The sequence below is a fragment of the Drosophila miranda genome, chromosome XR (assembly GCF_003369915.1).
Source record: "Drosophila miranda strain MSH22 chromosome XR, D.miranda_PacBio2.1, whole genome shotgun sequence".
NCBI classification, from domain to species: Eukaryota; Metazoa; Arthropoda; class Insecta; order Diptera; family Drosophilidae; genus Drosophila; species Drosophila miranda.
This window is the reverse complement of record NC_046674.1, coordinates 11626242-11640772: the sequence shown is the minus strand read 5'-3', so window position 1 is coordinate 11640772 and position 14531 is coordinate 11626242. Positions and strand designations below refer to the sequence as shown.

General features: G+C 47.5%; 1 protein-coding gene across 1 annotated transcript in view; it reads left to right on the top strand.

The window, feature by feature from the left end:
• Nucleotides 1–14531, top strand: part of LOC108165365 (putative uncharacterized protein DDB_G0282129) — a 57528-nt gene that overhangs the window by 3151 nt on the left and 39846 nt on the right. Inside the window, exon 2 of the mRNA XM_033387641.1 lies at nt 12964–13070. Within this exon, the coding sequence (XP_033243532.1) occupies nt 13052–13070 (19 nt within the window). The 5' untranslated portion in view covers nt 12964–13051. The remainder of the gene's footprint in view (nt 1–12963; nt 13071–14531) is intronic.

Here is a 14531-nt window from a genome sequence, read left to right as displayed (position 1 = left end):
GCGTGCCAATTATAAAAGTGATTTCGCTGTAAGCTGCACGACCCAAGGCGCAGACACAAGACTGAGGCCAGAACCCAAACTCAGACTCAGACTGAGACTGAGACTGAGACCCCGACCCCGACGTGGGGCACACATGAAGCTCACTTCCGTCAACGGGAAGTCATAAGACGTATGAACTTGTCGCCATTGCCAGGAGAAAGAAGCCAAAAGCAGAGCTGGAGCTAAAACTGGAGTTACAGCCAAGATGAAGTTAAAGTCTCTCCCTCTCCCTCTCCCGCTCCCTCTCGCTGTCTCTGGCTGTCTCTCTGACAGATTCCTCTGTTTGGTTTGGGCCAAAGAAATGCGATAAATTGAATGACTGACGACGCAGTAAATACTTTTCAGACATGCCCGGGATGGGTAGGAAAATCACTTGGATCAATTTCCACTTCCATATCCACGTCCACAGCCACGTCCACGTCCACACACGACGCGACACGACAAATTGCGCGTGGTTAGATTTTTCTTTCTCAGCTCTCGTCCTCTATATCCTTTCTAGTTTGACATGTGTACCCATCCCTGCCCCCGCGAGAGGGCGGGATCCGGGGAAACGGATCCCTGACGAGGTGTGAATGGCTAAGCTGTCAGCTTGGCTGGCTGGCTGGCAGGGAAGGGCAAATCATGTCTCGATTACCGGGACAGTGCAGCCCTCAAATGCGCCTCTCAAATCCCAAATTTGGCTTCCTCAAAAGAACAACATAATTACGCCTATCTCTGGAGAGCTGCCTCCTCGTTCTCTTGTGTGCCACACACCCACACACCCACACACACATTTCAATTTGCCGCAGATCCGCTGCACTCATCCGCTTATGGACGCACCGCGGCGGCCTGTCTGCACAAGGAACACACTAATTTAAATGCATAAAAACTTACTCAAGCGTTGATTGTGTTTGCCCAGAGTCTCGTTTCATAATTTTTGCACAAATTGCGGTTTTGCAGGCAACGAAAAGCGAACGGCAGCACCAGAAGCAGCAACCGCCAAATGCTTTGGCAACTAATAACATATGGGAGTCCTATGGTCGGTGTTCCAACACGACCTTAAGATACCCCGTGCCCTGTAAACTTTATTTATTGTGCCTAAAGATCCGTGGGGTCCTTCAAAACAGCAAAAGACTTTTTGGAAACTAGCGGGGATAGTAGTCATTGGATCGCTATAGATTTTTTTGGCGGATTGGTTTATAATATTTACATCTATAATCGGAAAAATGGCATACTTAAGAGTAACACACCCATATTTAAGTTAAAAGTTTAGTTTTTAAATACAAGCATTGGGAAATTAAACAGAATTTACTTTATTTCTATATTTATACATTTTTTCTATATTATATTCAATATTTCAATATAAGTGCATTAAAAGTGCATTATTTTTAAATACGGCCCATATTTAATCTCTCACCCTTGCTCTGGTTATCGAAAATCCCAAAAAGTTGCGAATTGGCTGTCAAATCCAATCCCAAAAGTGCGTGCTTCGGTTTTCGCAAATCTTGAGACTTTCACGTTTTAAAACCGGTTGGTAATGAGCCTGCGATAGCACAAAAATAAACATCTTTACTAGGGGATAATAAATTTAAACATATTCGCTGGTGTTTTAAGTTTATATGTTTGGAATTTTATTTATTGGCAATTTAAATTCAATTTCTTAATACGTTCAAAGCATTTATTTCTAATCACATCTCAAATAAACCAAAACCATAACAATTGAAATATTTAAATTTTTAAAAGAAAAATCCGATTTTTTCATCCAGTGAAATATAGCCAAACAATACGGGAATAAAAAATTATTGATAGAAAAAATTTTCGAGGCCAGGAGCGCAAAGATTTCAGTTCATATAAATCGAAAACGCAACAAAAGCGGATCATGGCATATACAGCCGTAGAACACTGTAAAATAAATATAATACAATAAAATTTGCAGATTAATATGTTTCATATATTTTTTTAAAATTATTTTGCATTAAATATTGAATATGAATTTAATTACCAAATATATTTATCTCAGTGCAAATGCATTGCTATAAATATATAATTCCAAGAGTCTCTATCGGCCCTTTTATGGCGTCGAAGTGGCTTATGAGGCCATATACCCGTATGCTCTCCACGGGGGTACCGGGTATCGAAATGAGCAACTCTAGCCCCGCAATGCCCCTGGCAGCTCTCAACTTCTATACATGTGTAAAATTTTACACCACATCGAGGGGGCCAGTGGGGCGGGGGGATGCGCGTCATTCGTTAGCCAGACGAGGAGGCTGCAGAGTGCAGGGAGATGCGGGAGCGAGAGCGGGTCAGTCGTTGGCCATTTTTGTTGCCAACTCGACATATTTCAATCACGTAAATATATTACGTAAACATTTGCTTTGCTTTTCGCACACAATTACGGAGGGCGTCGACGGCGAAGGGGGCAGGGCGGGGCCAGCCACCGCAGGAGCGCCAGGGGCAGCAGCAGCAACAGTGGCAGGAACACAAATTTCAATTTCAATCTTTTTATGCATCACACACTCCACAGTCCACGGTCCACGGTCCATAGTCCATTCCCTAACCCTGATCCTGGCCCTGGGTAGGCGAAGGGCCACCACCCCACCACCGCCCCCGCCACAACCGCCTGCCGCACTGCCTTTTACTCTCCCGTAATATTCATAATGGATTTACCAATATGGTGAGCAATTTTTATTAATGCAACCGACGGAGGCAGGCTGTGCCGAGTGGTCAGCGGTGGCGACCCCATCTACTCGGATAGAGACCTCTCTATCAACACGAAAGGAGGCGGCGGCTGTTTGACCATGGCCCGAACACATGTCTGCATGAGTGTCTATCCATGTGTGTGTGTGTGTGTGTAGGTGTGCGTGGGTGTGCTTGGGTGTGTGTGGGTTAAATGGGCTTTTGGCTTTTTGATCTTTAAATGTTTGTACAACGCTTTGATGTTCATATGGTGACCTGCAATCTGCTTTCGGCCTTCTCTGCTCTCTGCTTTTAACGCTTCTTTTTTTTTTCCTTCTTTCCGCTTTTCCTGTGTACAATTTTCTTTGCTTTTCCTGCGGGCTGCTGGTTGCAACAGTTGGGGGAAGGCAGCTTTAAAATAGACACAAAATCCATTGAAAACTCGTTGAGACGGGGGACGGGGGGACGGGGAATGGCGGAATCTTTGCCAACAATATTTACACCTCCATTACACCCAATCAACGGGGATGCCGGGGAGGGAAACAGCAAGGCATTCAGCAAAACTGAATAATGATCAATTGATGGCGTCAAACTTTGCCCACAGCATCCGCACAGAATCCGCACAGAATCCTCACAGAATCCTCACAAAGGAGGCTAAGGACTGGCTTTTGAAATTAAGTGGATTTCTTGGGCCCGCTGACAGCTAGACTTCATAATAATCAATGCGGGGACAGATAAGGCGATAATAAGTTTGCCGTGACGCTGTCGGGGATAAGGACGAGCACCTGCCCGGCCGCAGGATGGCCTCGCCTTGATGTGGGTTGGCAGGCGCTGAAATTTGCCCGCAAGCGGCTGGGGCATTAAAGAGCAAATTGGAGAGCGACTGTCCCGTTCCGGCATTTAATAATTGAAATATTTGCATAATTATTAAGAGAGTTCCAGGAGAAATTTCATTAAATTTTCAGATTGGATCCACGAAATTCTATAAAAATCAGACAGGCGTATAATCTTCCTGGAAAGCGGGAAAATGAAAAGTTTCTAGCTCTTGAGAGCCCCGGGAGAGGGGTGTACGGGTGTACGGGTGCACGGGTGCACGGGCATGGGAAAAAGAAATAAATAAAACTATAAAAGAAGGAGAAGAGCTGTCGGATGGTTTCGTGTGGGAGTCGCCACGGACTCCTCGTAGACCCCGAGCCAGAGCCAAAGCCATAGCCAGACCCAGACCCAGAGTCGGGAGTCAAGAGCAACGTCGTCGGCGTCGGCGGCGGCGTCGGCAAGGCATATGAACATACAAAATATTCCCTACAAAGGAGTTGATTACACAAAGGAAAATTACGACGAATCATTTCCGCTGCTTGGCTGCTTACACGCCCAGCGAGTGTACCGTCCGGACCCCTTTTCCCCCCTTTTCCTCCTCTGCCTCCGTTTCCTCGTTTCGTTTCGTTTCCTCGCCACCCACTTCCCTGTCGGGCGGAGTAGGGTCGAGCCATTTGTTAAACGGCTGCAAAAACAAAGCCCCCAACAGTCGCAGCCGAAACTGAGATAGCTGGAAAAAAAGAAGGCCCAGAAGAAAAGCCTAGCTTCAGGGGCCGAGGCTTTAGATACCTTTTAACGATGGCATTCTGCCCAAAAGTCCCAGGATAAGCGTAAGCGATTAGTATTAGCAGATTATCCCACGTCCCAGTGTTTTCTCAGTAGAGGTTCCACGACAAAAAGAGGGGAACTGACTCCGAAATATCATACAGAAGTGTTTCAATTTTATATGGAATGCGTCTGATCTGATGGATTTTGTGTATTTTAACTAACAGATAAAATAGGGGCTGCAGGAAGCGCTTGAAGCGATAGTTCGGATATTTGGCCTCCCGCCAGGGCTGGTAGTCCAACGACAGCCAACAAAATGGCAGACAAAAAGAGAAAAGAGTCAAGCGCGCAGGAGTAGTGCCCCATTGGATTTGGCCAAAGCACACCTAGCAGCGTACTGTGCCCCAGAACCAGATCGAGGCCGCGACTTCTACAGCTCCCAAAGTTCCCAAAGAGTCAGTCTTGGAAGTCGGGCGACTCGAAGACCTCATTGATCATCTGGCTCTCGCACTGAGGGCCGAGAAAGCGTAGCAGCCAGGCCTGTTGGACGGGCTCCAGCCCTAGGAGACAGGCGAAGAAGACTGCCGTCTCGCCATTCAGGCAGATCGCCCCTGCCTGGGTATCCACGAGGCAACCAGCGGTGTCCCATCTAGAGCTGTGGGTGTGTAACGTACAATTTAATCGTCCAGGAAGGCACTAAAACGCAGGCTCACCTGGTCCCGGTGATCGTTTTCTCGGGCAGAGGCAAAGAGTGCCGACTCATTGATGTCCCTGAAACTTGGTTGCCTGAAAGTAGGGTATGGATTCTGATGGATTCTGGACTCCTGCGACAGGTTGAAAACTTACCCAGCCGGCACTGAGAGCTCTTTGTCTGGATTTGGCCACAGGACCTCCTAGTCGCGAGTGGTGATCGGTGGCCCTTGTGTTTCTGAGTGTCTCTGGGTCTTGTTTGGTCGCTTCAGTCCTCTCGCTTTCTAGGATGTCCAGGATGTATGGGTCCGTGCTGGCGCTCCGTTTTCTGCTTGGACGGGCTTCACTCTTTCGCTTCCTGGCCTGCCATTGGGTTGGCTTTCTTCGGGCCACCAGCAGGGGCCTAGATTATGTCTAACTTTAACCAAATTTAATCCAAAAATGAACTGAGTTTCTGACGAACTAAAATATATTGTAAATGTGACAAAAATCTCTTTCAGTTCAGCTGGAATGTACTAGTATTTTCTCCAGCTATTTTGCTTTATTCCATTTTTTTCGGTCCAGGTTGGCCGGACTTAAAGTCGGTCTTGGTCTTTGCTCCTGCGGCTTCTGCGCGGCGTCACATCAACGTTGACAACATTTTGGGGCCCACATAAATTATATTTAATTGAAATTCTTTCGGAAGCCAGCGAGAGGGGGCTGGGGTGTGGGGTGGGAGGGGAAAATTAGCGGCAGAGAGGCCGAAACAGACAGCGCACAACTTTCTTAAACTCATAAATTGCTCGGGTGTCAGGGCATTAGCAGGAGGAGGAGGAGGAGGTCGGTCGGCGGGTCAGGCTCCAACGTTCGCGGACTTGTAAACGTCAACGATCGTCTAATGTTTCCATGCGTCATAAATTTCATTGAAAAGCGCTTCCGTTGCGCCATTTTCAGACGTTTTCCACCTGTCCTGTCCTGTCCTGTCCCGCCCCAGTGCGCCGTGGCTTCGTGCCTGCCTTTGGCTTTTCCTTCTGGGGCGCACACATCCTTGTACTCGTACTATAAAATGCATAAGGGAAATGAATTGCTTTACGAGCAACCGCAGTCCCAAACGACGCTTCGTCGAGTAGGAGCCTTCGTCTCCGTCTCCGTCTCAGTCTCCGTCTCCGTCTAAGGAATATGCCACTGTAAATCAACACCCAGGACACACACACACACACATACATACAGCTACTCGAGCACACACCCACACGTACATAAATAGTTGCGGGCGTCCGTGTCGGTGTCCGTGTACGGGTCTGGGTCTGAGTCTGAGTCTGGGTCCGGGTCCGGGCCTCGCATTCCGTAGGCGTTTATAAGCTGTCGAAAGTAGTTAAGCGTTTTTCATAATTTATTTATGACCGCCCCCGTGGAAAAGGGAATCGCATTTAAGCATGTTTCATATTAAGTGCGCACAGTTTATGGCTCAGTCGGCCATAAAGAGGGATTAGGCCAGAGATGGAGCCCAGCAGTGGCACACTATGCAAATCGGGGCCGGGACCCATAAAGAGCCTTTCACACGAGACTCTCTCTCCGATGAGACTTTGGCCAGAGTTTTCCCTGAGATTTCGCACACAATTAGAGCACTGCAGCGCCACTCATTGGCAAACAGTGATCCACAATCCGCAATCCACAATCCGCAATCCGCAACTTTTGGCTACTAACACGATTATAACATTTGCTGCAAATAAAACTCCAGCAGAAACAAACTTGCCCCGAAAACGGAAAACTTTAGCCGGGAAACTACTTACGGGTACGGGTACGGGTATTGGTGGAAACTTCCACCTAACCGACTGCCAATTGGAGTTGTTAATGAAATAATTTCTTACAAGTTGCCCACGAAAGTGAAACTCAGCGTTTAAGTTGTGCGGCTGCCAGGGTTGCCAGGGCAGCCGATAATTTTGGCATAGATTCGTACTCGAGCCGTGCCTGGACTCCACCTAGAGAACAACACTCGAGAGCTTTTGGCCACATTTATTGTGTAAAATGTAGCCTGGCCCCCGGTCGCCCGCTCTCGAGTCCTTGGAGTCCTTTGTGCATTTGTGCTTCATTATGCGCAACTCGTTTTTGTTTGACTTGGCCAGAGACGGGGACTGGGCTTGGGCGGGCTCGGGCTCGGGCCAGAAAGTCTAAACAAATTTTCTTTTCTTGCCCTGCACTCAGGCTGTCCGTCCGTCCATTCGCACTCATCAGTAGGGCAGGGACTGGGACAGGGACAGGGACAGGGACAGGGGCTCTCAAGTCTGCCGTTTCGTGCCATTGTGCGCTTTGTTTAATGTTATGTAAACTTTTGCTCTATGGACGCCACTTCTTCCCTGGTGTTTCTATCTATTCAGCCATTCATTTCAGCTCTGACTGCTCCTTTTTTTGGGCCGGAGCAGGAGCCGGAGCAGGAGCCGTAGCCGGAGCAGGACCTTCGGTACATCACTCCAAAAACCACCTACACTTAAAGGCTCTTAAAGTTGTCTGCAAATTGAGTCATTTGCCTGCACTTGTGGACCCCAAACCGAAAGGGGGCGGGGACATGGGAATGGGAGATCCTGTTGTCAGGCTTCAAGCCTCCGCAATTTCTGCCAAACTGACAAATTTTTCAGTCCGCTGATTCCGCCAGGCCAAATGATTGATGACTTTTCAATATGGCAACCGCATCAGCCACAAATGTAAATATTTCCCCCTGGGGAACACGGCCCCTTATCGCGTTCCGGGCCGTGGTCCTGGTCCTGGCCCTCGTCCTGGCCCCAGTACTGGCATCAACTTGAGCACTCAATCGTGGATTACATGCGTTTTATTTATGATTTTCTTCGCTGGTATTACAGAATGTTTTCCTTTTGGCTTATTTTTATTGTCATTTACTGTTGGTTTTTGGATCAGGGTGGGAGGGGGAGAGCGAGAGAGATTTCCCCCTGCTTTGGGGTGGGATTTCGGTTTCGATTTTGTTGCCTTTACTTTTTCCCCGCTCCTTGCTCCTCCTTTCTCCTTCCGCCTGACGTATTTTTCGTTCCAACTTTCCGTTGGGGCAACTTTTCTATGCGCAACTTTTGGCTGCTGCCGCTGCCACTGCCGAGTGGCAACATTTAATTGCTCAGAAAAATATTCTCCGAAAAAAAAGAGAAAAGAAAAAACGATGGAGACGAAATACATAATAAAAATGTTGTCAATTGTTGTATTTTATGATGTTGCTTAAAAGTTCTGGCCAGGGAGGGAGCTCGGAGCTCGGACCCAGCACTTGAACAATTTGTTGTATTTTCCATTTTGTTGTCAGCTGAAGTTTAGTTGAAAACTTTTTACACTTTCCAGCGACCGTGGGGGGGGGGGGGAGAGTCTGCGATGGAGCAGAGCGGGAGAGCAGGGCTCTGATCGGATGAGATGTACATACTTTGCATAAGCCGCCCAAAATTAAAGCATTCATTCGGAATGCAGGTCACCGATGAAAGCATGTGTTGGCTCTAGGCCTTCTGCACTTTCCTTTTGTGCACAGTTTTTCCAACCACCGGCCAAAAAAGAATGTATACCCGTGCTGTGGATAAGTGCCTCGACAGCCAGATACCCAGTAGCACAGTAGCACAGTAGCGGAGCTGCAAGGCCAGAGGGAGAGCTGCTCAGACTGTGTCTGGGATCTGGGATCTGCCTCTAGGCAGGCATAATGAACATCAAATGAAATGGAATGCTATGTGAACAAAAATTACCATTTGACCCAACGCTCCCTGGCATGTGTGCCAGACAATCTGCGGGCACAAAAAACGCGGAGAAAAACTCCTTATGGCCGCTTAAAGCGCATTAAAGCCCATTCCATTTTCATTTTCATTTTCAGTCCCGCTTTCCCGGAGAAAGAGCGCGCCCGCTGCTTTAGATTCTCATTTGTTGTCGCTGTCTGTTTTCGCGGACGGCGATTGCTACACTGATATTTGTTGTTTGCTCGCTGCACTTAATGTAATTAATTTTAATTAAAATCCAACGGGAGCATGCAACAAAAAAATTTGCCACAGTAATGAGCACAAAAGTCTCTCTTCTCTGTGGGTGCCTGTCTGTCTGTCTATCTGTCCGTCTGTTTGTCCCTCTGTCCGTCCGTCTGTCGAATGCTGAACTTGCCACTGCCTCTCGCTTTGCCCCTGCATCTTGCTTTGCTACCTCTCTCTCCTTTGGTGGCATATCTTTTCGCGCCTGCAACGGAGTCGCGGGATAAAAAACGTAGAGTTCCTTTCAGCGAGCGCCCGCCTGCCCGCCTGCCTGCCTGCCAGTCGGTGGGCTAGGCGCAAATAGAAACAGACACAGATGGGGAGTCCTAGTGTGAGAGTGTGAGAGTGTGTTTGGTTAGCTGCTGGCCCGTAAACTCCCGTTACAACTACGATGAAGCGTTTGGCAAACATTTTAAAGTTGCCATTTAAATGATGTAGCACTCGGCTCTCGGAGCGCCCTCCGGAGCGGCCTGCATCCGGGGGCCAGATCGAGCACAGGCAAATGTATGCAAATAGTTGAGCAAATATGATTGCGGATTATGAAACACTGTCAATATGGCCAATAATTGTGGAAAATAATTTCCCAACAAGAGCTAAATCAATGAGACTCGAGGAAAATCCCATCTAGCGAAGAATAAATGCAATTTCATTCATTTCAAATGTCATTCAAACCATAACCACTGGTCCTACATATTTTACATACACTCAAGGAATGGAAATTCCAAATAGTTGATCAAATTTTAATTATCTCTGGTTTATCAGAAATAAAAATAGTACTTCTGAGGGAACACTTTCACGTAAAAACAAATTAGAAATTGGAAAAAAACTCCACGAAAAGGCAATAATTTTTCTTTTTGGGAAAACTCAGGATTTGTTTAGTAATTCTTTGAAATTGCTTTTAAGGAATTATTGTTATTTTTATTTATTTATTTATTTTTGTATTTATTTATTTTTGTATTTATTTATTTTTGTATGTATTTTTGTGTTTGAGATGGTTTTTTTGTTGGGATACACTGCCTTGTTCCGACACCAAGATTGAAAACATTTTCTCAATTCTGAAATTCTATTGAATGCAGATATGAATTGGCCTTAGAGTATCGTAGCCTTAGCTTACCGCCTGGGAAATAGTGAGCTATCAAATGAAAAATAAATCATATATTACGATATCTTTTTTATCGAAGTTCTGGCTTTCTAAACTGAAACATTCTCAAGTTATGTAAAAAAAGCAAGCAGTATCGTGTTATATTTTGTTGCTTTTAGAACTGTCAGAAATTATTATTGTTGTGGTCAGAGTATTTGGAGTTTCCTCGCAGTCCCAGAATAAAACCGCCTTATTTTGCTTTTGCACTCTCGTTCCCGCGTCGGGGTCGCACACCCTGTATTTATGAAGTTTTTGCGCCTAGCCGACAAATGTAGGAGCCACGATTCCCACAGATCTAACATCTGCTTACCTTCTGAAACTACAGGTTCTAAAGGGTTTCTAGAGGGTTCTAAAGGAAGTTTATAAAGTTCAGCCCAGATTTCAACCAGCAGCACTCCAAGGCCACCTTTAAGAATACAACAGATTCTTGGAGGAATGGTAATACTTTTCCATTGCATTTTCCCCTCGGGACAAAAGCGCAACAAATTCTTTTCACTTTTTACACAATTTACGGCAAGGAAAACTGATTACAAGGACCCCAAAGACACACACACACACACACATGCACAGAGGCGCCCACATGTGCGACAGACAGAGAAAGAGACAGAGAGAAACACACTAGAGAGACTTTTTCTACGCCCCATTTTGACAATGAGGCAGGTCCTAAAATCCAGCCTCTTCTTTCGCTTCTTTCGCTTCTTTTAGCCGGCAGCTGCGTTGCACTTTTGAGCGCCGCTTTCTGTGCTATAAACAAATAAAAAGCTGCCTGCCGCCCCCCTGCCGCCCCAACCTGGACCGGTATATGCACATATATACTCGGAGCCTTTATTTTTCAGTGTGTTTGCCTAGACATTGCATTTGTACCTCCCATATACCGATTCACGCGCTGTTGCACAAAGCAAAGTCGGCGTTTCCTGCCTCAGAAGGAGGCAACCTTCTGTTGGGGCCTCAATTGCTGGGCCACGTTTCGCTGGCTTCTCGAGTTTTTCCCCATTTCGCCATGTGGGTAGAAGCGGCGCGTCAAATAAATAGAAAAATGTTGCACGTGGCTGGTAAAAATTTAAATAAATCAGAGCCGGAGCGAGCGAGTGTGCCAGACAAAGGCGGGGCAGGCAGAAGAGGCCAAGAAAAAGTTGAAAAAGATTCAAGTCTGCATTTTGGTGCAGTTTTTAAAGCAGCAACCGGCAACGGCCACGAGGACAGAGAAACCGCAACAGAGGCGACAGCTAAAGCGACTCCTCAAATCCTGTTAACGAGACAGCAACAGCAACAGCAACAGCACAAACACAGATACAGATACAGATACAGGCAGACACACACAAATGGAGGGCAGAAGGAGCAAACGCACATCACATCCGTCACAGCGCAGACACAAACCCACCGCAGGCGTTAACTAGCGTGGACACAAACACGCAGCAGCACACCACCAACAACAAGGGACAGGAGCTACAGCCGGAGCCGGCCACGTCCTTTGAGTACCCTGGATGTCCCAGCAGGAAGGGCTCTGGGCTGCAGAAACATCATACCCTGCCCGATGCAGGGTACCACAACAACGGGAATAGTTTAAGCTGCCGCTGCCGCTGCCGTTGCCGTTGCAGCTGTGGCGAGAGATGATAGGTGGAGGAGGTCTAAAAACTGAAGAGTTTATAAAATTAACATCGTCATGACATTCAAGCAGACGTCGGCACCGGCTCTGGCACCGGCACTGGCACTGGCTCTGCACACGACGCCGCTTGGCAGGAGTCCTGGAAAATCCTTTGAGCACGTTGTTGCTGCTGTTGTCGCTTTGCATTTGCATGGGAGCTGGTCTGATTTGTGTGTATGTCTCGTGTCGTGTTGGCATTTGTCGTTACAAACTTAATTAATGTTATGCAGAGGAGGAGGCCATCCCCCAGCCTCCACTCCGGCTGGGGTGCTCTTGACTTTTGTCAAGCCAGGCAAAAATGTGCAGCCACGATGAGGCCACTGCCAACTGCAGTTCTAAGGACACGTTGTCAGTATCAGCTGACGTTTGGGGCTGGGTTTCCCTTTTTGGGACGGGATGGTGGACGGGGGGGAGGGGTGGCGATTAATCGGTGGTGGAACCACAATTGATGTATCATTTTACATCGTTTTCGATCGGCTCCAAAATCCATCGCCTGGCAACGCCACGGCAGTCCCCCTTGGCAATCCTCTGCAGCTTATGACAACTTCAGGGCCTTCGCAAAGTTCACTCTAGAGCCGGGAAGAGCCTCTTTGGGCTGCAATTTCGTTAATGCTCATGCTGCTTGCCCGATTTTCAGTTTACAGTTTACAGTTTACGGTTATTGTTGACAGGACTCTCAGGAAAGAGCCAGCCAGCCAGCCAGCCAGCCAGCCAGCCTTGATTGTTTACCCGTGCCGGTGCTCGTGCTCGTGCTCTTGCTCTGCTCCTATCCACTTGTTTGCTATTTGACTTAATTTAATGAAAATGTTGCAACCTGCAATTTACAAAACTAACGCCAACAAAACTTGAGATTGTTTACCCGGAGGGTCCCTCGTTCTTCGTCTTGATGATGATGCTTCTGGCACTAGAACGTCTTCGGCAGCTTCTTCGACTGGGCATCTGGGATGCGGGCTCTCAGTTCTAAGTACACATTGCATCCGGAACGCTGCTGGCTGGCTGGCAGGATGAAGAGAAGCCAAACAAACGAATGCAAAAGGTTTTTTAACTGCCCCAAGTAGTCGTCGAAAAATGTGCTTAAGTGGCAAAAGACCAAGACGGAGGCGGACCCTTAATTATGCTGATTGCATTGCAGGAATATACATACATATGTCCTTGAGTGGCTCGTATATCAAACGCATAACAACTCAATCGTCAATCGTCAATCGTAAAGCTGATCATTCATTCCCTTCCTCTTTCAGGTCTCCCTGCCGGTGGTCGTTGCGCTGCTTCACTGAAGCGCTGGGCTCTCATCCCCCACATCCTACATATATGCGTCACTAATTTGCAATGATGAGTTATCAGAAGGGTAAGTTACCTGTGCCTGTCCAGGACACATGCCAAATGGCTGGCCATTTGCTGTAGAACCTTCCAGGACCACCACCACCACCACCGCCCGCACAAATGCAAGGCCTGCTCCTGGGCTTCGGGTCAATCAATTTATACAATATACCATACCATAGTATGTGTGTGTCTACACTCTATGCTCGATGGCCGGTAATTCTTTATGGGATTGGCCCCAAACCAAATCTCTGCCACAATACAATTTACAGTAAATCAAGTAGAAAGCGAATTTACGCGGGTCATTCTCAAACAATTTGCTAGAGCTGCCCGGACAACGGACAACGGACAACAAAAGATAAAAGTGCGTTCAAGCATTAAAAAAAGAGCCCAAAACAGACCGAAATACAGATACAGATACAGATACAGACAGACACAGCAGAGTAGTCGGGAAAAGTTGCACTAACAAGCTGAGGAAACATTTAGAGGGTTCATGGAGCGATAGAATCGAACAAAGGAAAATGCTGCATACTTTTTGGGGGTTGGCCAGTCTGCCGCCTAATGAGCTGCCATGAATCGGCATGAATTGGCGGCACCATTGAGCCCGGGGAATGGGGCATGGGGCATGGGGCATGGGCTTGGGCTTGGGCTTGGGATTGGGCTCCGGCTTGGGCGGATGCGGGAGATGATGCCCTGCCAACTAGTTTCAAAATTAATTGCCACCAGTTTTTGTGTGTTGTGTTGGCCAGTCGAAAAACGCGGCCAGTGGCTTAGGCCAGGCGTTGACTGTCGGAACAATGTTGTTTTGCTGCTGCTCGATGCCAGCGGCTGCTGCTGTTGCGCCGTTCAATTAACTTGTGCGACAATCCAATCAAAAGTGTATTAAAGGCCCGTTTACGGCCATTGCCGGATCCGAGATGCGGCCACGAGGCCATTTTCCAGAGCCCGTTGCTGTCGATAACAGCAATTACATAAATGTTTTTATGGCAATAGGCGTGTGGGAGGTGTGGAGGTTCGGAGCTGGCTTGCACTGCCTACAGAGCCCCATCCATGCCCACAATCGGCTAACCAAATGCGATTTAATGGGCCTCCATCGAAACAGCTGCAGTTCATTGTGGCGGGGCAAGCGGCAGGCGGCAGGCGGCAAGCGGGTGTAGTGGTATTTTTCCCATCGAAATATCCGCTGTAAAGGACTTTGCAATTAAGGCATAAATTCACATTATCACGCATACGACATGTCGGACAGAGCCCTGCGGAAAAGAGGGCCAAGTGGGATAGAAACCAGCAGGAACCGATGAAAACTGTGGATGCACCAAAATTGGCAATGCAGGCCCTTTCTTTATTAATCGATTAGTCGCTGAGTGTTTCTGGCCAACTCCAACGATCAATAAATGCTGCACAGATTGAGATCTTCTTCCCAGCATTCCTCCCATAAACATCTCCAGGCAACGCTGCCTTATTCCTGGTCTAATTTATTTATCCACTTGTA